At 40.0% G+C, this 25939-nt stretch overlaps 1 protein-coding gene across 2 annotated transcripts in view; it reads right to left on the bottom strand.

The window, feature by feature from the left end:
* The window catches only part of SUSD5 (sushi domain containing 5), a 42683-nt gene extending 40955 nt beyond the window's left edge, over positions 1 to 1728 (bottom strand). Inside the window, exon 1 of one of the 2 annotated variants that reach the window (XM_069810502.1) lies at positions 1437 to 1728. In XM_069810502.1, coding sequence (XP_069666603.1) covers positions 1437 to 1530 — 94 coding nt within the window. In that variant the 5' untranslated portion in view covers positions 1531 to 1728. The remainder of the gene's footprint in view (positions 1 to 1436) is intronic. The other variant, XM_009913504.2, reaches the window with a different exon arrangement.
* Positions 1729 to 25939: the final 24211 nt, after the last annotated feature.

The following is a 25939-nucleotide window of genomic DNA, read 5'->3' as shown; positions in this document are numbered from 1 at the left end:
TTTCCCTTTCTCTTTTACAGGATGTCTGTTTAGGAACCAAGAAGATGCCTTTAATTCTATAGAAATAATACCAATTGGGAGCTGCTCTTGAAAAGATAAGGGAATTCTTATGAAGCATTCTTAGCAAGGGAAATTAATTACTCCTGTCCTGTCCCCTTTTCTTAAGTTCTGTGGAGAACCCTCTTTCATGGGTATGCATTTTTTTTCCTCATTTCAGAGGCATTTTGCTAGGGAAGGAGTGTTTCCTAAAATCAGAATTGCAGTTTTGCCTACTGCAACACAGTGCAGTTGCCTGACACATTTATTTTCCCTTATTCTTAATGAAAAATAATTTTCTTGAAATTTACAAGACAGGGTTCTGTTGTATAAATGGTATTTTACACAAAGTGATAGAAACACGCAGGCAAGATTAATTTTCTCCCTTTCCTTTGCCATACTTTGTCATCAGCTGAAATAAATTTAGGTTAAAGAGGAAAAAAACCTCTGAGAACAAAAAGAAGAGGGTTTTATTGCCCTATAATGTTTAAGATCTGTTTTCTGGAATAATGCAGCAAACATTGATGGTAAAGGATTAGTGTATCGAAATAAAAAAATCCCGAGTTCAGGCATAAATCTATCGCAGCTGTGAAAGTGAAAAAATGTGGCCATTCAGCATTGCTCTCCCAGGAAAAGACACAGTTGTTTCAAAAATAAATCGTGTTTTTGCTAAGGCAAGCTGGTCATAGTTACTACAGGCTTAATCGTTAAAAGGGCAATAGGCTACTGGAAACTTTCAAGGGATGCAGCTATTCAGGATTATCATCAGCGAGTGAGAAGTCCCATTTCAGAGTAACTGGTGGTTGGTGCTTCAGCCAAATTCATGTCCTGATCACATCCCTCGGCAGTGAAGTGCAGACAAAACTCACGTGCAGAAAGGTGTGTAGTCATCTTCAGTGTGTGTGGTACTGAACAGAAAAGGTTACAAATGCCTTTGACTTCTTGTCTTCCCTTCCTCAAGTACCTGCTCATATAAATTGACTTTGGGGGGCATTTGAAGCAGGCGGATGGGGAAGTTCTTTGGAGAAAAGATAGTTTTAATTATAAGGAGAGCTCTCCTAAAATATAGCTGAGTCTTCTTTTTTCATGTTCTGGCTTTGTTTTATTATTCTTATTTCCTCTGGAAAACTTCACTATCCTGTCATTTTGTTTGTCATTTGTAATAAAATAATCTTAGCCTTCTGGGATCTTATTTCCTTTCTGTGCTTAACCCCAGGATATTTGTAGAGTCTCAAAAACCTCTGAATCAGATGCTTCCTAACCCAAACTGGGGCATGTATTTAAGTTTCTTATTAAAAAAAAAAAAAAGTTTTGGGGGTTTTTTTTTGCAATAACACATTTCAACATACAGCTCTCATTGCAGCCATAGCAACCCAGCCCAAACTGAATGGGGGACTCACCATCAGCCTGAACAGAGATGATCTGCAGGATGAAGAAGACAGATCCCACGCCCTGGAGAAAGGTGAGAGAGAATCTCCGAGAGCCTGAAGCCATTGCCCTGCTCGCAAAGCCCTCGGCCGCAGGAGGTTGGCTGCCGAGGCTTTTTCTCTCTCCTCCTCTGCACTTTTGCAGCGGGGTCTGCAGTGATGATTTCAAGGAGCTCTTTCCCTCAGCAGGATCCTGCGTCTTGGGTTTGCACTGAAGGCGGGAGGGGTGGAAAAAGAAAGAGGGAGGGAGAGAGGAATCCTTGGCTTGGCTAGTGTGAAGGGGAGGGGAAGGTTGGGGGGGGAGATGTCCAGCCAGCTGGGGTTGGGGAGAGGCTTTATCCAGCCCTGTCTGCAGGGCAGTGCACGCAGAGAGCTGGTGTGAAAAGTCACATTACCCTGTCGGTAAATACCTAATGGATCACGGTGGAAAAAATGTAAAAGCCAGGAGGGAGAGAGAAAAAGGGGGGGGGGGGGGGGGAGGAGGACGAGCAACGAGCAGAAGAAATGCCTGGCTGAGAGGAGAAGGGCAGCTAGGTAGCTGCACCGTTATGCGGTGAGTTTGTGGGTTTAGCCGTGCATCTCCAGAGGGATGGGTTCAGACGTGGGGAGTGTTTTCTCTCCGCAACCTGAAATCAGCCAGTGGTGCATTGCTGAGGGTGGTGGGTCAGGGGCTGCCGCAGCAAGAGTGACGGTTTTCAGGTAAGGGCTGAGGAAAGGTGACAAACGGCATGGGACCCTGGCAGCCAAGCCCCCCTGAAGATTGGGATTGGGATGGGTTAATCCTGCTGTTTCAGCTCTTGGGTTTGGGACGGGCATGAGGAACTGAAGGTCGAAGCAGGAGTCCGTGAGCTGGTCTCTGTCAGTGCTCCTGGTCCAGATGAATGGTGCTGGTCAGGTTTGAATGCTCTGAAAGCAGCTGATGAAAGGACTTTCCAGCTCCCGCTAGCTCTTACAGCACTGACATCTGTCCCTTATTCTCATTCTATATTTGTCCCAACAGAACTCAAAAGAAACCCCCACAATAAGAGGAAACATACTGGTGGTGATGCCAGGATTTATTTCGCTAAATATATAAATGGAATAGTTTTGTGTTGCTGTTGGAACTGAACAGGGTTCAGAAATGTTGTTTTCATATTCCCATCCTATTTTGCTTTTATTTCAGCTTCTTAAAATTTTTTCCCTTAGAAATTCGAAGCTGGGAAAAAATGCTCAGCCTGCTAGAAACTGTGAGCCATCCGGAACAGAAGTAAGGACCTGACCCTCCTCACTACCAGAGGCCCTGGTGTCCTATATGGCTGGTAGGCAGTTGCAGGCATCTTCTGATAAGGATGAACCTGCCCAATCTTGGTTTCGATCTGAAATGACTCAGGCTCAGGAACTTCTGTATACGATATTCAAGGAAGCAAGGGACACCATAATACTGGAAGTGTTAAAAATACCTACGTTTGAGCAATTCGGGCAGATAATGCTCTGATCCTGTTGACTTTTAAAGAATTGTAGCCTTCTTTCCCTACTTTATACCCATGCATGGTACATGAATGTACTGAAAGCCTTCAGACAGGTAGCTTTGAATCTTCTGTTTATCCAGAGAATAGGGATGGCAGCAGGTTTCTTTACATTGCCTTGCCAGCCTAACTTGTAAGGAACACCTCCAGAATTAGATGGATGGGCAGTTTCTTGCTTACTCCATCCTTAACATGGGACGGTTGGCATAATGTAACTACGTAACTGCATTTCATTTCAACGGAAACTGTATGCTCTGTACAACAGAAATTGGAATCAGAAAAGGAATCAGAAAATTGTAGTATTCTTTGAATTTATTTGTATTTCTTTTACTAGTGACATAGCTAATAGCATAAAATGCAGTTTTAACCCTCCGATATGCTAATAGTTCTACCCCTATTTTAAGTATCAGTGGATACAAAAAGATGAGAGAAGACGTTCAATCTACACACTTTTAGTGAGAGCAAAGAGATTCCATGAAACTGCATGAGTAATTACAGCAAGACACACAGGCATTAGCAGAGACTTGACGTGACCACAGCAATAGCTCCAGGTTTCCTTGACACTTGTCATAGGACTGATGACTTTGTTGGCCCTTTGCTGTCCTCAAGAGTTTGGCCAAGGCAATTGGAGGAAAGGACAGTATCTTCCGGATTTCCATCTAAAATTCCAAAGGTCTGTTGGATGAGTTGTGCTATAAATGGATCAATTCCTTGTGTTGATATATATAAATGCATGTTGCTACTCTGGCTCCTGTCTTGGAAAATCTCGGCTTGTATTCTTGAGTAGAACTTCTTACTGATTTTAAAGAATTACGACAGACCACAGGATCTGTTCCTTTTTGAAGGCATGAACTGTTTGTAGAATGACCTGGCTTCTTGTCATCCCATCTCAACTGTAAAGTAACTCTGTAAGCGTGGAAAGGTAAGGACACTTACCAGTTATTAAGTCCTGGAAGGTAAGTACCTCTCCACCAAACACTGTCCTTCCAATCCAATATTTCTATCAGCAAAAATCCCTGCTCCTAGTGTATTTTGGAAGATTTACATAAAGCTGAGCAGAGTAGTTTTTGTACTGAATTGATGTACGCATTGTTTTGCACTGAAATCAACATTCATCAGGCAAAAACCCTGCCTTGAGATATTGGGCTTCTTGGAACCAGAAACTCCAAATGAGATCTGGAAGTTAAGATGGTTAGAAACAGGTATAACCTTTTGCTCAGAACCTCTGGCATTCATAGCACTACAGTAACACACTGGTCAAACTATTCAGTGTATGATGTACAATGTATTATGACACATTACAGAAGATTAATTGTACGTGCAGCTTTACACAACTCCTAGATCATGTCTTCCTTGGGAGTAGTGAATGTGCCAATGGTGGTATTTTATAAAACAGTGCTTCACTATATGCAAACTTTTACATAGGGAGTAAGACATCTGAAGGCACTGGGCCATAAAGTACATACATACACATATGAATGTACACACACAAACCGGGCATCTAGTACCTGAAGAGCATCTATATACATTTACATCTGGAATATGTCATTCAAGTTAGAGTGGTTTTTTAATACTAAATAAAACACCTAAAAGAAATACAAGTGAACAAAGACACATTTGAAAACAGGAACATGTGTATTTACAATAGAGATTATTGTATTTGGTCTCTTCATAGCGACTGCTAGGAATATTTATTTTTTGCCATTAAAAATTTATATACTATAAACATTATAGATGTAAAGGCTCCAATTCTGCAAATTCTAACACATGATCTTAAGCCTTTGCAAGATAAGGACCTAGGATCCTAAAGCCTTGACCAAATAGACACTGTCAGAAACGTTTGCTATCTCAAGCCAAGCTGGGCAGATGGTGGCAGATTTGTTAAAGTGCTGCAGCTGGCAAAGAATCTGGTCTTTGAAGAATGCTGGAAAATCATAGGAAAGGTCACTTTTCATATCAGAATAAAGCACAATAGAAATGAAGTTTCTGTTCAGAAAAAAGATACCTCTCTTCTCTGTCACTAAAGCATGAGATTCTGTTTAACTTGTTTCTCTGCATAATGCAATAGCTTCAGATATTGACAGTCTGCATAACTTAGCTTGAAGAACTGAATTTAAATGCAATATAGGCTTTAGGTTTACTTATCATCTTAAATTTTAATTCTTTTTTTAAAGAAAGACACCTACATTAATATGTGAGCAAGGTGGTGACTGAATTGCTCTAACCAGCATGATTATTAGAATTTATCATGCAGTCTGGAATTTCTGAAGTACTGTCTCCAGATGAAGTGGAAAGGAGATAAATACAGAAATAACTGAGGCATACAGCTTGCTATGTGCCCTACACTCAGCTGCAGAGCCTGCATAAAATGATGGCACTACTGGGTAACTCCATAACCATCTGTGGTGATCCATGCCCAGGTATGAGTTATCATATCCAAACTTTCAGATACCAGTTGATATATGTAAATATCATGAAATGGTTGATTTCCTACAGGCCAGACATGTTGGCGATGGCTGCCCCTGGATACAGTAGTGAGAACTGTGGAAACCAAGAGGATTTGGGTTCTGTAGCTTACTAACATGTCAACTTGTAAGGCTGCACAACCTCTTCAGACTCTCTCTCTTCACATATAAATGGAGATAACCAACTTTACACACCATTCTGATATACTCTTAGTAAATCAATGTAAGCTTCTTTATAGATACCTTTGTAGTATCATCTTCTTCCCTGGAGTCTATGACTTGAGCTGCTGCTAGAAACAGGACATAAAGAATTATGGCTCAGCTTGCCAAGGACCATGTAAAGGGATCTGAAATACCTAATAGACGACACAGCATTTACATACAAGCACTGCAATGACTGACATCTCCTGAAGGATATGGAGTCTGTGCGACTGAAAGGCAGGCAGGAAACCTTGGTAGTACTGTACACCTATTGTATTCGTGGATAGTACACCTACTGTATACGGGGGTCCAAACTTATTCTGCAGCTGTATCCAAGCTTCTAACCCCCAAAAGCCAACTGGTAAAGGGAAAGAAAAAAGAGGGAGAGAAAGATTTCTTTGTTTATAAAACATGAATTATTAAGCAACAGTAACAGAGACAAACATTTTTCAGTGTCTGGCAGTCTGCAACAGTCTAATAGCTGCAGGGAACTTTTTATTTTATTTATACAGAGTGTTTGCACCTAATTAAATGAAAAAGTAGAAACGTGCAGAACTACCTGAAAGTAATTCAGGGAGCTGACAAGAAAAAATAAAATTAAAAAGAAAGGGAAAAGGCATATGCCCCACTTTCTGGGTGGTGTGTCGAACACAGGGACCTGTGTCATGGTGCTGCTGACCCTGAGAAAGACTGTGATTCTTACACTTACATCATGTTATGTGGGGTCAGGCATTGCACGTGACAGGCCACGACCCTCATATAAATTATTGCCATGTAAACTGTAAAAATCACACTTCATTTTTGAAGACTGAGCAGTCTCAAGAAAAGAATGAAGATATCTGGCCATAAAACGGCAGCCACAATATTAGTGATATACAAAATTAACTCAATTTTTTCCCTGACGAACAGAAGTAAACCAAACATCTGACTGGTTTTGGTTGGTGTTATTTGGCCAGGGGGAGGGTGATAATTTTTACTTTCTTCTTTTTCTAAAACCTTGCAGCAGTTTAATGGGTGAAAATTAGCTAGCAGTGTAAAAAAGTACTCAAGTTTAGCCAAATGGTTTCTCTTTGGTCTCTGTGGACATCTGTAAAAGTCTGGGTAGAGACAGAATCTAATACCTCACCTGGATTTCCCTCTTCAGCCTGCAGATGAACCACTCCCATTTCACAGTTTTGCCCTCCTTTTCTCCACCCTCTAACCTTCACCAGTCTTGGTCGTCATGGTCTTCAGTTAGATGAGAGAGCACAATTAAACTGAATTCAAGGCTACCTTCATCTACGTCGTTGATAGCTGCTGACTGGGGACATGAGGCATGAGGCATGAGGCATGGGATGTGACTTATCTTCTCATGGTCCCTGGGCAACAACCAGAGAAAAGATAGTCCCTTTCTAGGAGTCTTACTGATGCTGGGAGTCTCCTCTGAAGCGGGGTGCCCACACCAGCACCCGCACCTGCATCAGCAGGGTGCCACACTGCAGGCATTGCTCTACTTCACCTGGACACACTGGGTCAATGTGGACCAACAAGCAACAGCTTGAACTTCAGCATTTATCACAGATCCCCACACCTTCTCCATCCACTCCGACCTTGAGTCCTTCCACCCATCTGTTCCTTCCACCCATCTGTGAGCCCCATTGCATGGAGACCCAGTTAATACTGGAGGGCCAGAGTGCCTGTGGCAGGAAGAGTTCCACGCCAGCAAATTTATACGGTGCCACCTCTCTGGCACGTGGCACTTGGCATGGAGTTTTCTTCGTGTGGCAGAATTGTGCTCCAGCATCTCAGCTTTGGCTTTCCAAGGGATATGTCTAGTCCTTCCATTTGCAAAAAGACCCTTGCAAATATGGGAGAAGGAGGTGTGCAGAAAGCTGGAAACGGTGTCTCTCAGAGCTGCAAACACTCCCAACCAGGGCCACGGGGAATATGCAAGGCCATGGTTGTAGTGTTTGTCATGCTTCCAGCAATTAATTCACCATTTATTTTACCAGTCACCTAATGTTTTGGCTTTTGTGTCTCAGCCTCCTTCTCCAACTATTTCCTAAAAGTTTGTTTAACTGCATTATAATGTATGTTCCCTGGACCTTAAGGCACCCTTAATTTCTCATTAGCTGTTAGCTCTGCCCTCTAGTGCTGCATGTGAAGGAACTGGATGTTGTGTTACAGACCTGTAGCTTTGCCATAAAGCCCAGCTGTTGTTTAAAAGCTGACTGGTCAAATGCTGAATGGTCAAAAATCTGCATGTTGACTAAACTGACTTGACATTTTTTGTGCCTCCTCGGAGTGGGTTACCAGTCCATTTGTAATCATTTAAACAACAGACCTCTGAAATACAGCCCACCTAAACCCCAGCATTTTATGATACCAACTGGTTCAACTGAAATTTATTTATTGCATGCTTATGCAGCTCAGCCTGTGGCTCTGATCCACCCCACAGGTTCTCAGCTGCTGGGGGTGTGACCAAGTGCTGCTTTGAGCGAAGCACAACTGAGAAAGTTCTTCACCTCAATGCCTGGAGTTCAAGGTCAAGGTGGAACAAACAGCTGAGCCAAAGAGGGCACAGGGCTATGCTGAAGCAAAAGGGTTTTATGGCAGGCTGTCACAGTAACCAGACATGGTATAGTCATGAAACGTGAGTTTCGGCCTGGACACTTTGCAGTTTGCAAAGCGTATGCAAGAACTTCTGATAGTGCTTTGCACTTAAACAGTAGTATTTTTAAGTGGAGCTTTATGCAAACTCCAAAGCTCTGTGTCTTCCTAGTTCCACTTGGGGAAAATGACATTGCTCAAACACACTGAAGCAGTTAGGATAATGTTGTCATGTTTCCTAACTCAGCAGAACTGAGTACAGGGAGATGAAGGCATGGCTGTTGATATCAATCTTTGAAATGCCTTTCCTCCTTGCACAAGCCAAGCATGACTAAAGTCACTATAACTTTTTGGTAAGACAATAGAGAATATGAGAAAGGCAAATGCTGAAGAAGCCTTGAGTGTTTCTTGTCATAGACCCTCATTCATACTTGGGAAGGAAATACCCTTCCACACTCCCCATCTTCCCTTCCTCCAGTTAGCAAACTTAGCTTTCACAGTCCTACCTCATTCTCACCTCTCTGAGATGTCTCCTAGATATGCGGCTAATTGAGGAGAGTGGAACTGAGCATCTGGGAGTGTAAAGGTGCTGAGTGATATGTGCAGGGTTTTATTCAAAGATCACTGGAGCAATTAGCATGACAGAGAGTAGTTCAGAAAAGATAATGCAGATGCAGATGGTAGCAAGCTACTGTGGGAGTTGGGGGCACTGAAGCATGGAGAGAAGGACAGAAAGAAAAAGATCAAGCTCTTTAGCATTTAGGCTGGGGAAGCCTAATTTCTCTTTTCTCAATCCCCCACCTACTTCCCTGCCTACAGTGTGACTTTCCATCTTTTCAGAAAACATGTTTATCGGGTTCCTCTCAATCTATTCTCCTGCATCTTTTCTCCAACTCTTCAGCTTCTGAGTCTCATGCTGACACTTACCTCTTCCAGGGGGCTGGGGGAAGGTTGAAGAAGCAGAGCCAGATTTGCTGGACAGACACAGGGCCAAGAAAAGTGCAGTTGATTCAAAGCCAGTGTCAGGATCCTGTGCAAGGCAATGGTTACCAGGGGTTCAAAGGTATGAGCAGGGGGCAGTTGTGTTGGGCTGTATGACGATAGTGAGAATGTTGTTTCAAAGAAGATCAAATACCTAAGCAGCTTACAACAGCAGACCTACCTGCCATCAGTTTTAGAATGGCTAGGTTACACTGTGGGAACACCATCTTGCATCTTCTCCCTTTCAATGCAACTCTTTGGTTTGTGTCAGGGAAAGTGAATACACAATATTCAAACCATATTTACACTACCCGCCAAATACCATTCAAAACATCTAGTTCACTACACTTCCATCCTTGCAGTAAGTCCAATCGTCCGGAGTTGACTAACACTTGAACAGCTGTTAAAGTACACCCTACAAGCCATAATGACAACTGGGGCTGAGCAACAACATAATTTGTGTACCAAAATCAGTAACTGGTCTTAACAGTCTATGAGTTAATGTCAGCCCCTTGAAATGGTCAGCTCTTGAATAATGTGAGAAATTGTAACCGGTGTATCCACAAATGCAAGGCTACAAACATTGCAACCATCGATTTTTATTACCTGCTACAAAAATAGTAGTGGATTATTATTAGCTAAAAAAATACTGAAAATACATATATGTTGTTACACTAAATTTAAACTGACATCAAAACATGCACCCTTAGCAGTGGAAGTAGCCAGTATATTTTTGATATTAAAATATTTATTTTAAAAAGAAAAGAAGTATTCTTCCTCATTTGGTAAAAGAAAAATCAACACTGTGTGTCCTCAAAGAATTGATCATTTTAGCTCTAGAAGTAGGAGGAAATTTGTAATAACTCTGGATTCCCAGGTCAGTCCAGGGGCTGAATATTGCTATTGATAAGATGACTAATTTTTTTTTTTTTATAATATATAAATCATATATTTAATTTGCAAATGAAATTGAACCCTGCCCTGAAGTTTGGAACATCTGCAATTTGTAATTGTACAAAGAAGCTGGGAGAACTGAATCAGAACAGAAGCTTTTTGTGTGTACGTGCATGCGTGCATGCACACGCACATGTGTGGGTGGGTGTGCTCGTGCGGGTGTATGAGAAAGAGGGAGGGAGAGAAAAAAGGAGAAATATTTTCCTTGCAGCTTTATTTTTGCAACTCAGGACCTGGCAACAGGTGATTTCCAGACATGGATCTAATGTTGCAGACCTCATCATATGCTGATACCTCCAAAATTAGATTTGTGGCTAAGGCTTCCCACTTGGAGAGCTTTGCTATTTTTTCTGTGCGCCTCATGAGCGTATAATATGTTTCAGTAAATGTACGAAAAAGACGCTCTAAAGCATGAAATGAAGCTAGATTTAAAGCTCAATATTTGCCAGAAAAAAAAAGGTTATGGACTAGGAAGGTTAATTAGTAAGGTATCTGATAAGATATTTGAATAAATACACCAGTATTTAATTATAAAATAACTATGATCTAATTTCATTACCTGAGGCATTGCTGACCGAGTTTCTTTACCAAAAGCCAATTTTAAATCAACAATGACTTATTGACCAATAGATAGTGCCTAAAATAAGACCTGCTCATTCTGGCTTGGTCTATGGACATAGCATATTTAGCAATCCATCTTTTCTCTTTATCTGACTGATCTTTTTTAGTCTCTTTCAGTTTAGTTGTTGCCCTCGTGGAGCACAATCAGTACTTACTACTAAGACTACTACTTACCACAAGTAGTCTTAGGGGAGGTGAGACGAGTGCATGAGAGCTTTGCACATGAATACAACTGCAAACATTCTGTGCCTCTGAATACAATAGAGAGAAGTTTGTTTTCTTCAGTGTTTCAACCTTCTTGACTAGTCAGAGTTGTACCACAAGAGCAATCTTAGCTTCCCATCCAAGACACAGTATCAGTGCTTCCATGGTTATTCCTAGTGTTCCCTGGTTTTGTATTCAGCCCTCAGTGAAAACACTTCCATCCAGGTAGATTATACAAGGAAACTTCTTTTAATTTGGGCTTTGCAGGAAAAAAAAATTCTGACATTTGCCCTAGATTAAGTATGGCTCACCAACTACAACAAAGGTAAATCCAGTCTCCTGAACTACGTAACTTATTAATTGCTCTTTGTTCCATAGGGACACAGGATACATGGAGTGGCTAAACAGGGACTAAACATGACACATCTATTTCACAAGCTGTAAGAAAGAGTAGATGGATACAAAGAGAGCATGTTACAGCTGGAAATCTTGCAAATTCAATGACAGATTTAAAAGGAGATGGGAGGCAGTTCACTGTACATTAAGTAGGACAACTCAGATTTTGGGGGCAGAAAGAGAAACACAAAAAAGTCTAATAGAAGAGAGAGCACTAAAAGACAATTCTACATCAGATGAAAGGGACAGGAATGCTACAAGAGACACACTAGCAAAAAATATACAGGGGGTAAAAGGGGAACAAATTTTAAAAATAAGAACAACCTTCTACTTTGAAGAAGTAGCTAGACTTTGGTGTGTTTTGCTGGATTATTCCTTAAACCTTCTGAAAGTCAGGCATCACAAATATTTAGGCTATGGAAAAGCACATTGTGACAGCCCTCAGCAGAGTTAAATACCTGCTAAAGAAAACAAATTTTGCAGATTTAATTACAGACCTAAGAATTTTAAGAGTCTGCCTCCAACCCAACAGTCTTAAAGATCTCTGAATTTCAAGTCAATGTTGCCCTCCGGAAGACACATATATGCAGAACCATGTGAATGTGCAGCATTTAAAAGCTTGAGAACACCTGGTGTTCAAAAGTCCACATGCTGCTGCCCATTTGCTTTAGCAGTGCTAATCCTTGGTTAAATATTGGCACAGCTTCAAATCATTAATTACAGATACATAGCTATTTATAGCCCTGATGAAAGCTTCCAGAGCCCCAAAGCAGCTGCCATGCTAAAAGGATGGGTATATGCAGAATGATATTTCCTGTTTGTTTGCTTTGCTTTCTCCTCCTAAATCTTCCCCATTGTGAATATTGACATCGTCCTGCTTCATCTCTGTTTCCACCCTTGCTTTCCTTTCTCTGTTTTCTAATTCATCTATTAAGTTGCTGCCCTTCCTTCTCTCTCTGTTCTCATGTTTTTATTCATATTAATTTGTCCAATTTCTTCTTTCTCTGTCATCCTACCCTGGACTACAACAAACAAAACAAAATATGAGGGGAACAAGATGAAGTATTGCAACTCTAGTAAGCTTATTGCACATCACATGCTATTTGGTGTGTGAAGTCTTAGCATAGGGCTGGGGCTTGACTTGAGAAATAGTAATTTTTATTTGGAAAAGAGAAAGCAGCTTTCTAGCACACGTGGTTTCTGAGAAAACATTATCTGAGCATACCCTGAAGGCTAAGAAACCAAAGGCAAATAAAAGGAACCTCAAATTGATTATTTTTAAGCCAGAAGGCAAATAAAAAGGAACACCAAATTGATTATTTTTAAGCCATCCTCATCACGTATGATTTTGGAACACTTAGCACTGGCAACACTGCAACACGATCAAGTGGAGGATTTGCCAAAAATCAGTCTGAGCTTCCTCCATATGTTTGCTTCCTCTTCTACTCTTACCTATTAGTGCAGGATTTTTGAAGACTGACTGTTAAAATCTATCGCCTGCAAACTAGCAAAAGAGCAGTGTGCACCCTGAAGACTGGTGAAAAGAAGCAGCAGCAATCAAAACAGGGAATAGAGGAATTTTATGACTGCCATGCTCCCTCTTTTCTCAATTCCCAAATGAGGATGGGCTCTGAGTCTGGCTCTGAAACCAAAACACTCTTCTGCCTCTTTTCTAGGTCTGGTCCACGAGGCCACGTGTCCTCTTGTGACCACAGTTAGTGAATAATGACAAAAATGAGGGGTAGTGTGACAATGCAGGCAAGTGGTGAGCATTATTTGTCCTCAGGTTCCCAGGGGTGAGAAGGGAACATGCTAAGCCACAGCATCGTCTTCCTCTTGAGTCTGGGGTGTGTTTGGTTTGCTTTGCTTTTAATAGCCTTAACGACATCTCAGTAATAGCTCAGCTTAAATAAGAAACTTCTCCAAACTTGACCAGATCTTTGTGATGGATGAGAAAGTCTTTAACTCTCATCAGCTTTGCATTTTCTGTTTTGTTTTGTTAGGAGAGGGAGCAGCAGCATTGAAAAATTACAGAAGTCTGACAGTGTTCCCTGTTCTCAGTTGTTTCCTTCTGTTTGTGTAGCTAAGGTGTGTGGCACCCTGGTAGGTATCACCATATTTCTGGTTTGATTAACACAAGTCATACTGGAAATACCACATGACAAGCTCCTCTCTGTGCAGCTACTACCTTATTTTTCAATCATTTTCAGGCACAAATCCATCTATTCCACTCTAAGCTGATCTAAAGCTCGGAAATCAGAAATTGTGGAATCCATAAAGGAAACAGCATACAAAGAAGAAAAACAGCTATTTACGATTATAGTGACTGGGTTTTTTCCAAGAAGTTCTGATTTTGTGTATTCCTCTGCCCACAGTGTTTCAGTTTCTGCGGTGGATAGTTTGATGGATCTGAATTGGAATGACGTTCAACACAGAAGAGGCCGAAACAAGTGCAGAAATCTTGGCAGCGCTGCTGTTGGCTGCTTGCTGGTGGTGAAGATATGGAGACTAATCGACAGTGTAGTTCAGGACACGGTGAGTTAGGGCTTAATTGCTGAGAGTAAGCCATGGAAGGCGTTCAGCAATTCCTGTCCAAACTGAACCTGACACAAGAGTTTTATGGGTGTATCGCAGAGATGGGTGCCCACTATGGCTAGATATACGCCGTGAGGAAGCTGAATGTTTCTAAAGTCTCAGCAATGCTAGGAGAATGAAGATTCAGGTTCACCTTTCCAGAAGTCCATCAAGCTCTTTCCGCATGTTAACATCACCCTGTTCCTCCTCTGTGTGGAGGCATACGTCTCCTTCCTGAACCTTCTTGCCATTTTGAAGCTTTCATGTTACTGGGTAAATGGGGATAAAACAGACTCTAAACTTATCCTGGTGCTCTTTTGTGAACTGCACAGGAAGATAAGGTGCTTAAAATCAGCAGTTATATCTGAGGCTGAATGGTGCATTTAGGAGCTGGCAGAAACTAGCTTTTGAAGCAGCATCATTTTGAAAGTCAAAGGGTCTCAGAGATACAGCCAAACTGTTAGAAAAATTCCTGACTGTAATGCTCATTTGTCCAGTTCATAAATCTGCCTCCGTGTTCTTCAAAGTGCCAAAAGCTATCTAGCAAGACATCCAGCTTTTATAAGACAGTCTAACAAGCTGTCTGGCTCAATTAGTTGAACTCTGATGGTGCTCCAGATTTTCAGTCAGCAGACCACTTTGTAAGGAAAATATCTACTTGCAGACCCCCTTCCCTTCTGGTATCTGTAGCTTAATCTACCATGTTATAGTTCTAAAATGTTTTTTTTTAATGAACCACAAGAAAAACCTCTGCAGTCCATCCACACACCACCGTTTCAGATCCTTGATTCCTCAGCTTTTTTTCTTGGCCTTCTTCACCGTAAATGGTGGAAGCGATACTTTCTATGGTCTGGTTGTGCATAACACGACATGAAAAAAAAAGTGCTGCATACTTGGTTATGACTGAGAAATTCTGAGTACAAAAGTACTCTTTGGGATTTCTTCAGCCTGAGCTCACTTTGTTCTTGAATAATCCCCTAACAGGCTGTTCTATATGACCACAGATGTAAATGGCCCCACAGAAGCTGGACTCTATTACCAAGTTAGACTGTATATGGTTATATCTAATTGCTGTTTCCATTATAACTTCTAGTAAAAAGCTGGTATGGCTCAGTTAAACAGAAGCAGTCCTTATAAAACCACAGTTAGGGCTTTGAATCAATAAAGAGTAAAATAACCACTCGAATTACAGATTTGTTGTGATGCCTCTTCCTAAAAAATGACAACACTTAAGAAAGTAATCTTTTTGTTCCTAGCTGCCCAATTAACCTAATTCTTCAAGTTTTACCCTTGGCTGTCAGCATACACACAGCGAGATTCTCTTTCTCTCCTGGCAGATGAGGGTCAGAGATGTTTTCACCTTCCCATGTTTCTACTGTTTGCCACTAATGGCTTCAGCAACATTCCCACCCGTGCTCCCAAGAACCCAGCTGCTTTGGGGATCCCTCAGTAGTGATGTAGGCATCAGTAATGCAGCCACACAGACAAGACTTCAAGGAACAAAATCCAGTCAGAAACCTGAAAAACTGGAGACTCAGTATGAATTGCTCCCCATCATTTCATGCACGGTTTTCTTTTTTTTACACTGACCATGCAAAGCTGATTCAAATATATTCTATTCTCTGACTGAAAACTGACAGTGACAAAATTCTCAGTCATGCAAAACACAAGGAAAAAAGATAAATACACAATGGGAATGCAATGTTGTTAGAGCTCTTACATCTTCAGGATTTACTACATTTCAGCAAGCAAATTCAGCAAAACCATATAGATCCATTTTTGTCTGTGTTTAGTTTTTGAATTTTGACCAACCTCTAGCAATACAAAATGAATCAAAATAAGATGCTGCTTCTGTATACTACGTGGTTGACTTTATTCTGTACAAAATTTTCAGCTAAGTGCTTAAAGCATAACACAACAACTTATCATCCTATATGAAGCAAATATCAGAGAACTAAAGCTATTTTTAAACTAGTTGCACTGATTTCAGCACATTTTAGAGCAGGCCTTATTTTCATAAACTTCACAAGTTAATACACTATTTTTATGAGAGATAATCATCAGGATTACGTGGAAAGATGTTGGCACAGTAATACATACACTAAAACAATTCTCAAAATACTAGTCATTATTCTCAATTATGTTTTCTATTTGATTGTTAAAAGCCAATCTTGTTGACCCAGCAATATACACTTGGCTTTGCAGCCACTGTTGCTGCTTAGTAATGTCTTGGGAAATCCTATGCCTTTGAAACCCTATGCAAATCATCTAAAAGGAGCCAACGTTAACACTCAGGCTGAATTAGAAAGTAGGGAAATACACAAAGTAAGTAGTTTAAGGACAAAGTTGTCTCTAGCTAAAATTAAGCACTGATTCACAGTGACATTATGAAAACACTAAACTGTACGTTAAAATTCCTAAACATTGCTGCTATTCACAACAGGCCAATGCAAACATTCGTTACTTCTGTGTCTGAGAGTGAATTTGTAAGTTAAGAAAATGATGTCAGTATAAAAGAATTCAAAACTAATTTTATCTGATTGGCAAGTGTGTTCAAGTACTGAGATACTAAATAAATATTTGACAGCACCATTCCATAGTATAATTTATTTCACATATGCACTAAATTAAAAGGAAAGCTTTTCTAAATTGCAAGCAATTTCCAGGCAAACCACTAAGCAGGATGACGGTGACAGCTGCCATTGTGCCACGGTACAGCACCTTCTTACCCTTGCAAAGGTCACCAGAGTTTTGAGCAAATAGTGTAAACCACAAGGCAGAGAACAGTACAGTAGGTCCACTTTTGTCACACTTGTGACAGAGAATTTAAATTTATACCACTGAGCGCTTCTGCTCATGGGAGAGGAGGCAACAATGCTGAATGCCTGACCTTGTATTTGTGTCAGTAGGGCTACCACTATGCATGAGGAGTTCAGAGTTTTGCCCAGCAATGGGCATTGCTGGGAGAATTCCTTCCAGCATGACAGGGCTGTTGTTAAGATCCTATTTAAGTCTACGATATGTTTCAATGAGCACATGGAAATGTGTTATTCACACAACGACCAATACTCTTGGGCACACAATGGGACAGCGTGAGACACAAGAGGTACGCAAGAACTATTAGACATGATGCACAAACAAACCCAGAGCTCAGAAATCCTTTCAAAGAGGAAACTGAGATACAGCATGCACCATTTTTTTTGTTGTATGCTGAAATGGAAGTTGCAGAGGCGTTACACTTTCAGGTCCCCGCAGTTTTGGAAAAGGTAGATCTGTTCAGTGGTTCCTACCAAAGCAGAGTTTCTATGAGAAGCTCTGTTACTTAAGATTCAAGCAAAGAAGGAAGAATTTCACATCATTACGAGGATATAGAGCTGCATTTTTAATACCATAATTATGGAGATAGATAATCCACCTGGTTTAGACCTTGCTGAAATGCTAGGGTCAAAGTTAGAACTGAAATTCCCTCAGCTTGAGAGACTATTATGCAGAATTTCTATTTAAACCCTCATAGAGACAATAAATAGCTGCAAAGTTCAGCTGGTTTATATCCCAGAGGACTTATCAAGGGCAAGGTTCATAACTAATTATGAGAAAATATAGGTAACACTTACCTCAAATGCAAGCCTTACTATATGTAATACCGTATGCTTTAAAGTACTACAATGTACATGCTCCTACAATGTTTTGATTGTTAAATGCAAAAGAAAAAGTGTTCAATAATAGTTACAAAACAGTCATCAAAAAATCTGTGTTTTTCTTCCTGCTACAGAAAAAGGAGAAGAGTGGTAGACATCTATTTATCAAAAACAAAAGCAGCAAAACGGAAATGAAAACTCGATTTATATGGTGAGATTAAATTCAGAAAGACATTTTTCATTTTTTTTATAGCACATTTTATGTTTCCCACTTCATTCTCTTCCATAACTTAGAGAAGCCTGGATATATCTACTGATTATCCTACAAATAATGAAACCTTAACTAATATGCCATTAAAATACTTGAACTATTAAAAAGAAAATGAATAGAGACAGTATTGGAGGTTCTACATTAATCTTCATTCTCGATCTAACAATTTATATCATATGTGAATATACATGCTCTCGTCTTCTTGATGTACTTTCTGTCATGTACACAGGGTCCTCTTCTTTCTAGAGAGTGCTAATACAGAAAAATGCATTTGTTGTGAAGCCCTACTAATACAATACAGAGTCTGTATGGCACTTTGGCATTGTTCAGGATGAAAAGCATTATATGCACGTATGCTGTGTCATTAAAAAAACAATTTGGGTGATGAGAAAGAGTGAATGAGAGAAAGAAAATAGTGGTTCTGAAAGAAAATAATGGTGCTAGGAAGTGAGCGTTTTATCTTCCTAGGCTTACAGTGCCACATAATTACCAGTGTGAAGTAGCTGTTGACTTTATTTATCACTGCAAAATGAACTCTCTTTGTGTGCATGTATGTTCTGTTGCACTTTGGAATTAACTACAATTCATGGCTATTGAAACACCAGCACTAAACAATTTTTTAACAACATGCAGGAGGGGTGAGAAGGTTGACTCACAAGTCAGTACTTGATCAGTTACCTACTAGCCATGTTTCCAAACTTCAGAGGTCTCAATATCTTCTTCTGCAGTTTCTCCCATTTTAAAACTTTTAGCCTAAACGTCCATGCATAGATCCTACACACACAATCTTATGGGGCAAGTACACGTGCCCCCAAACTGGGCTACAACTCTTGGGTTTGTAGATGTTTAAAAAGGTATTTGAATGACAGGTTTAGGTAATTTCATGTATAATTTGTAGCAGAAGTTTGGACTATTTGTATTATTTCAAACTACAGGGAAATTAATAACTGTTAAATTTAGTATCTCTGAGAATATGAATGTGTGGTATAAAGTTGTGGCACACTGAATGACTACAGAATTTTTTAATAACACTGCAATTAAACAGCTACTGTGATGCCAAGGTATTATTCCAAATTATGTCAGCCTCAATTGGTGAAATTCAATTAAATATATTACAGCTACACCTGATTCTGACCACACTCGGTTTGAGCTGAAGTGTGACACATCCTGACATCAGAGTAGGTTAAGTGCCAGTCCAGAGCTGACTTATTCTTTGGTTATGTTAAAATTGACAGAAAACACCTTACTTTTGTCAGAAAATAACTTGAATAAAGGAAATAAATTTTTGTCACCACAATAACTTACTGTTTTCAATGTAATATTACTGAAAAATACATTTTTAGCAGGTGAAAAATTTTAACATGGGATCTAAAGGCAATTCCACTGCTCTTCTTTCTCTGATCTTTAATGACATTGACTTTCTTCCAGCTTTTCCTCCCTCATCACCTCCTGTCATGACCTTAGTGCAGTGCTGCACTGTCCATCAAACTCTACTAGTTTCTCTTCTGGCCTTTTTCTGAGCATAGGCTTCAATTTTCTGCTGATCTACATGGTGCCTGGAGAATTGGTTTGCTTTGAAATGAGGTTGGTTTACCACCCTGTGTTGTAAATGCCACTCTAAACAGCGCAAACACATATGTTGGTTTGGCTTATCCATGTCTTTCAAATCCCTGATGTTATGCTCCAGTAAATTTTACCACAGAACCTTTGCAACAGGCACATTCCATCCACCCGAAGACTAATCCTCTACAAATATGCTCACACAAACATCTTGCTTCTCAGTATCATTTTCTAGTTCACTTCTGTAGCGTAGAATGGTCATTCTTGCTGTCAAGTGTCATTTTCATCTGGAAAGGGTAAAAAGACAAGCAGATAAAACTAAATATGCCTACAGAAATAAAGACTGATAAAGGAACTGGAACTGATAATGTTTGTTTGTTAGTGATTTCAGATTCCACGGCATGCAACGAAGGTGTGAAATTAAGATTCCCAGACTTTTCCTCAGCTGAGGAAGAGCAAATCATGGGAGCAAAGTGATTGCTGGGAGAAATTGTTAAGATAGTCACCACCTCACTCCTGCCTCACTGAGCCAGGAGCCTGCCTCCCTTCATTACAAAGGGAACGCAGACACCTTGTTTGTAGACCCAACACATACAACACACGTACTTCCACAGCATCCATTACAAAAAGGCTGCAGCTCATCTGGCAAAATCTGCAGCCCTAGACTACCTTACCCCTTCTGAGAAGAAACCCCCTTTGTTTCATCCATCCGCAGAACAGCTGGAACCTTCAGGCTCCAGGACCATGTCAACAGAAGAGGTGAGTAGAAGATGTAAAGTCAGAACAAAGTGGCATCCCCTTGGCTGGGGCACAGCTCTGTGGAAAAGACTCTCATGGTCCTGGGGGTCTGCAAGCTAAAGCATCAGCCAGCAGCAAAGAACATCAGCCCTGGCAGCGAAGGTGGCCAACTGCACCCTGGGCTGTATTAACAGGAACACAGCCAGCAGTTACAGAGAAGTTATTATCTCCCCTCTACTCAGTGCTCATTAGACCACGTCTGGAATACTGCATAGAGTTTTGCATGCCCAGTACAAGATAAATTGGAGTGAGCTCAGTGAAGTGCCACGAAGACGGTTAGGGAGGGTTGGAGTGCTTGTCCTGTGGGGAAAGGCTGAGGGACCATAGCTTGTTCAGCATGGAGAAGGGAAGACTTTGGGTGGACCCAAAAGAAGCCTGCCAGTGCCTGTTGGGAGGCTGCTGAGAAGATGGACCCAGGCTCTTCACACAGTGGTGCACGATTGGAGGATGAGAGACAACAGATGGGAGATGAAAGAACAGAGGTTTTTACTTCATATTAGGAAAACCTTTTTCTCTATTAGGATAATCAGGCAGTGGAATAGGTTGCCCAGAAAGACTGTGCCATGTCCATCCTTGGAAGTTTTCAAGATCAAACTGGCTAAAGCCCTGAGCCACCTGCTCTGATCTCAGAGCCAATCCTACTCTGAGCAGCGAGTCAGACAGGATGACTGCCTGAGATCCCCTCCAAGCTGAATCATTCTGTGATTCTGTAATTCTAAATCATTATGCGTGCTGTTCAGAAAAACAGCTGCTGGGAAAGGTGACTTTAGTTACCTCTTACATGTTGGTTTTACCCTGTCTGACATTCTGCGCTCAGAAGAATACTGTGTTGCAGTCTGAAAGATCTTACAGCTAGTCTAAAATCATGGTTATCTTCCCAATTGATAAGCTCTATAGGGCTCACTCCCAAGAAATGTAGAGACTCCTGGTGTCTACCGTTTGAGATTTTTCTTCCTGCATCCTATCTCCCAAATCCACGCCTCAACCCCGTACTGCTGCAGTAGTCAGTGAATACAGCAGGAGGATGACCACGGGTAACTCCAGTGCAACCATGTAAAATCAGAGAGAAAACATCAGGAAGAGATAAAGCTGCAGAATGTTATAAAAGGAGCATTTGCAACAAAGGAATTGAACTGGTATGTAAAAAGCTTTCTTTACCTTCCTCGCATAAGATTAGCTTGCTTGCCATCACTTCAGGATTCATACTTTTTCTCAGAACAGAATAGAAGAGTATACTACATAAAGTCACAGTATACATTATTGGTAGTAATAGCTTAGCATCAATGTCACACTTTAAACAATGATAACTCTTTCTGCTTGAAACTTGCTATTGCTCCACCCAGCTGTCACCACTTCTCTGTATAACACTTGTTTTACACCCATCCTCACTCTCCTCCAAATTCTGACTTTTCTCCCTGTAGTTTCAGAGATCCTACGCCTGCTCATTTTCTGACTGGTTTCTGCCTTCAGTGTCGGCCAGACTGTGACTGATAGGAAGAGAAAACACATAGGGCCAGTCACCATGCTGCAGAAAACATGCACAATGGATGCAAAAAAATACACAGGCTTGGTAATATTCCTATAGATGAACAACATAGGAGGTAAGGCACTCTCCAGCAAGTGACCTTAAATAATACATTAATCGATGTAAGAAAGGAGACATTACACTTGAAGCGACTAGTCGTGAGAATGTGAGACCTGGCACCTAGCATCCACGTTGTACGTGGATGCCACTTATAAATATGTTTCCTGTAGTGGCAGGTGATGTTCAAGCTCTTCAAGTAACAACCTGAAGGACTCCTGTTTGCCTTCTGCCAGTCATGGGACATCACTGCAGCATCAGATGGGACCAACAGCAGCTATTCAAGTAGACCAGGGCCTCTCCATGCACAAGGTACATGCTTTTACACCGCTTAGCACTGAATGCAAAATGTTCATGGACTTCCAAGGAAATCTTAAACCATGCCAAATCTTGATCTACCAATGTCAGTGTCATCTTTCCAATGGATTTAATGAAATTGGGACCTTGCTCCTAGACTAATTAAAGTAATTGTCCCATTCTGTATCTTTGAAAGATTTGTTCTGTTTGAGGCACACTGTGTCTATTTGTTGTAATTCTGGAAAATCTTTATTCCTGCAAAGAGCTTGTCCTCCAGAAAATTAAAACACCATCATAATACATGTACCAAAGAAGTACGTATTGCAGTGGATAACCTCTATGAAAGCAGACAGCATTTCACTGATAATTTCTAGAAATCCCTTGGGATTGCTTGGCTGTTTCTATTTTCTGTATAAAGTATAATTAAAAGAAAAAAATTATAAGTGAAATTTACAGTATGAAATCTTGAACTAATTTCATTGATGTCAGTAGAATTACAGTGGAGATAAATTCAGTTTTGCCACTGTCAAGGAAAGAAGCTGTTGAAGTTATGGATTTATTTTGGTGCACCTTTATTTTTCTGGTAATGAAAGGACACAAAAAGATATTATGTATGGATCCATATATTGTCTTAATAACATATCCAATCGGAAATAAGTATGGTTCACCTTTCGTAATTTATTATTCTCGTCACTAATGTGCTTATTACAAAAGATAGCTGAAGGGTTGCCATTAGGATTTTGTCACCATTTGATGTAAACCAAACTGAAAGTTATTTTTAGATCTCATGTATTCAGTATGTAAAATATATTTTTATATAAAAATGCAGAGATTATGGAAAATCTTTAGAAATATGGTCTTGGCCTTGTTTTTGCATGTTTTTCTATGTTATTGCACAGTTTTTCGGATATGTTACAGTATTTCCAATCAGCCATCAGTAATAGGTTTAGCAGTTGTTTCAACCTCCCTCAAAATTCTTGTTCTCATTTTTATTCCATAGAAGGCAGTTTAGGGATCCATCTGCAAACACTTGCTATTCAAAGCAGTGCTTGCTACCATTAATAGTCCTTGTGAAATCAAAGTAGCAAGTATTCTACCTACTAATGGGAGTCTGGCAGTTTGGAGCTTAGGTTGCAAGTGTTCATTTAATTTTCAGAGGACATTGAGGCAACCCATGTTTTGCACTACAAGTGTATACCATGTTCAGTAACTCCTGCTTTCTATTTCTAACACTGCTTCTGACCATCTGTATCTACTTGAACATGGGCCATACTGTCTCCATGCTTCAGTTTACCTGGATTTAGAATAGAAACAGAAACTGTTGCATGGCATTTGGGAACACAGTGCTTCGTTAGGTAATTTGAGAACTAACTATGCTAGTGACAGAAGTACACTGAGGTCTGCAGTGGGAATGCACCCTTCTGAAGAGTCCATGGAAAGCAAAATTTTCAAAAAGATCTTACCCTACTCTTTATTTTTATGTGGGCATCACGTCTGTAACTCCCACTTACTCTTTCTGTAGCAGCAGTATCTAGTGGTCCTACTCAGGGGCCAATTACACTAAATACTAAAGAAGAGCATCCTGACAACATTAGTATTTGTGCTTCACTTTGTCCATATAACTGTGTTTACATCTTGAGGCTTCTAATTTTAGGTTCCCTATGCAGTCAATAGGGAGCAGGTGGGTTCTTAACTTCTCACAGGTCATTATACAGGGAATCTGTTCTTCTAATTTAAGCAGCTAATTTAGATTTAGCCTAAAACTCAGCTGTGTCCAAAACTGTGCATTGAAGAAACTGAATACAAACAAAACAAAACAAAAGCCTCGGGCATCCAGTTCAAAGTGGTAATTTGGGAAGGAATCATCACTGAAAGGAGCAATGACTCTAAAGGAACCAGAAGACTATATAAAACAGGTATCTATGCTATCTCTTAGTCTAAGTTCCCTACTGTGCTCCACCCTTTTGTTGGTGAGCCAGATGGGAAGGACCTCTCTGCATTTAAGTCTAATCCAAAGTCCAATGTTTCACAATGTTTGCTTTTTCAAAGAATCAGGCACATTTTTTACATTTAAGAAATCACAAACAAGAAATATATGATAATGGAAATGGCAGAGGCATGAAATATCTGTTCTGTTAAAGCAACAGCATGTATTCCAAGTTTAGAGAAAGCAGACATGCTGCCAAGGCATTTGACCACAATCATTTTCATTCTCCATTTAAAATTCTACTATTTATCTTCTCTTCTGCTTTTATCCAATAAAACTCCATTCAGGTTTCTACCTGATAAGACAACACAGACACAATGATTTTTAGTTTACCTGACGAAAGACTAACTACATTAAAAGGCTTTTATTTCACAGTTACAAACTAACATTACTAGAAAATTCCAAGATACAAAGTACAGCATAGAACAGGTTTATCAAACATCATTTTCAAACTGCAGAATTGTTGGATGCTACCCCACACTTAATCTAAACTCAAATTAGGTCTACCAAACTTAACCAATAATAGGAGTGCAACAATCTGAAAATTTTTGTCTGGTACTTTTATGCAAATAAATACACATACCTTCCCCCAAAACATAAAGCTGAAGCAAAAATCTTTGCAAAATATTTTTAAGAGTTCACAGTTGTTTCTGTTAGTGAGTGGCTTACAAATGTCTGTAAATTAAAAAGAAAAAAGCAAAAAGCACAGCAGCACAGTGTATGAGAAAAGGATTTTATCACACTTTGTAAAGGGTATCCTATTCCATCACTGCTTCTGTCATCCTAATATGTTTCATATAATGCAACAAATGGGAACTAATTAAAAGAAGTATTAAACAGTAAGTTTTACTGAAATTTATTTTGACACAGGCAGAAAATTAAGGCAGGCAATAAAGTACCACTCTACTTGTGAACCTAAGTTTTATTTTTATTTGCAACCACAAATCTCACTACAGTGACTTTTTATTCCTCTAATTTTGACTTCAGTTATTTGAACATAGCTCTAAGCCAAATATACTAGGCTACTGGGGAAGCCATGCATGGTCAACCTGCTACGACAAGTCTGTACTGCATGGAAAGTTAGTCTATATCTGTGTACTGTTGATAGATATATGCAACAGCAGTTAAACACATGTTCTATGTCCTTTTATCAAACTAGTTTTCCTGAACAAATACCTTCTAAGGGCAAATGTGATAGAAATTTTAACACTTCTTAAACTAGAAATTTCAACACTTCTTATTAAACTAGAGATTAAATTAAAAACACTTTAGCAGAGATCCTTCTGCATGGCAAATGAAAGCGTGCTCTGAAACCCACTTTAAATGTACCATGTTAGAAGAAGTACATATAGAGAAAATTCTGGAGCTAGATACGGAGGAACTTCTATAGCAGCTCTCTGGTTTTGTGCTTACTGAACTACTTCAGTAAGTGAGGATAATCAACCACATACGTACTTACAGGACTGGTGCCATGGCTTATCAAAGTCTCACACACAAGATAATAATTGTCAGACATTGCCAACTCATTATTATTTGAGTGACTGTGATAAAGTTCAAAGACTTTTATCTGGTTGAATCTTTGTTCTTTGTTTGTATAAAGTAATTGACTGCTGCAGATTCAGTAATACAGAATTGAGTTTAAAAGCACCTCTGAATTTTTCTGAAATAATGGAACATAAAGGAAGGACCAACCATGACCTCTCAAAACTAGGAGAAACGGGTGTTATGGGAAAGTCTTAAATACAAAGCTGCCACACATTCTCTTTTTTCTGATTGAAAATGCTGTCTGGTTGACACTCAGAAGACTGTCTTATTTGTCTGGGATATCCTGATGAACAGCAGCATGATCAGAG

The sequence above is a fragment of the Haliaeetus albicilla genome, chromosome 2, assembly GCF_947461875.1.
Source record: "Haliaeetus albicilla chromosome 2, bHalAlb1.1, whole genome shotgun sequence".
Taxonomy (NCBI): domain Eukaryota; kingdom Metazoa; phylum Chordata; class Aves; order Accipitriformes; family Accipitridae; genus Haliaeetus; species Haliaeetus albicilla.
This window is presented reverse-complemented; position numbering and strand designations above follow the sequence as displayed.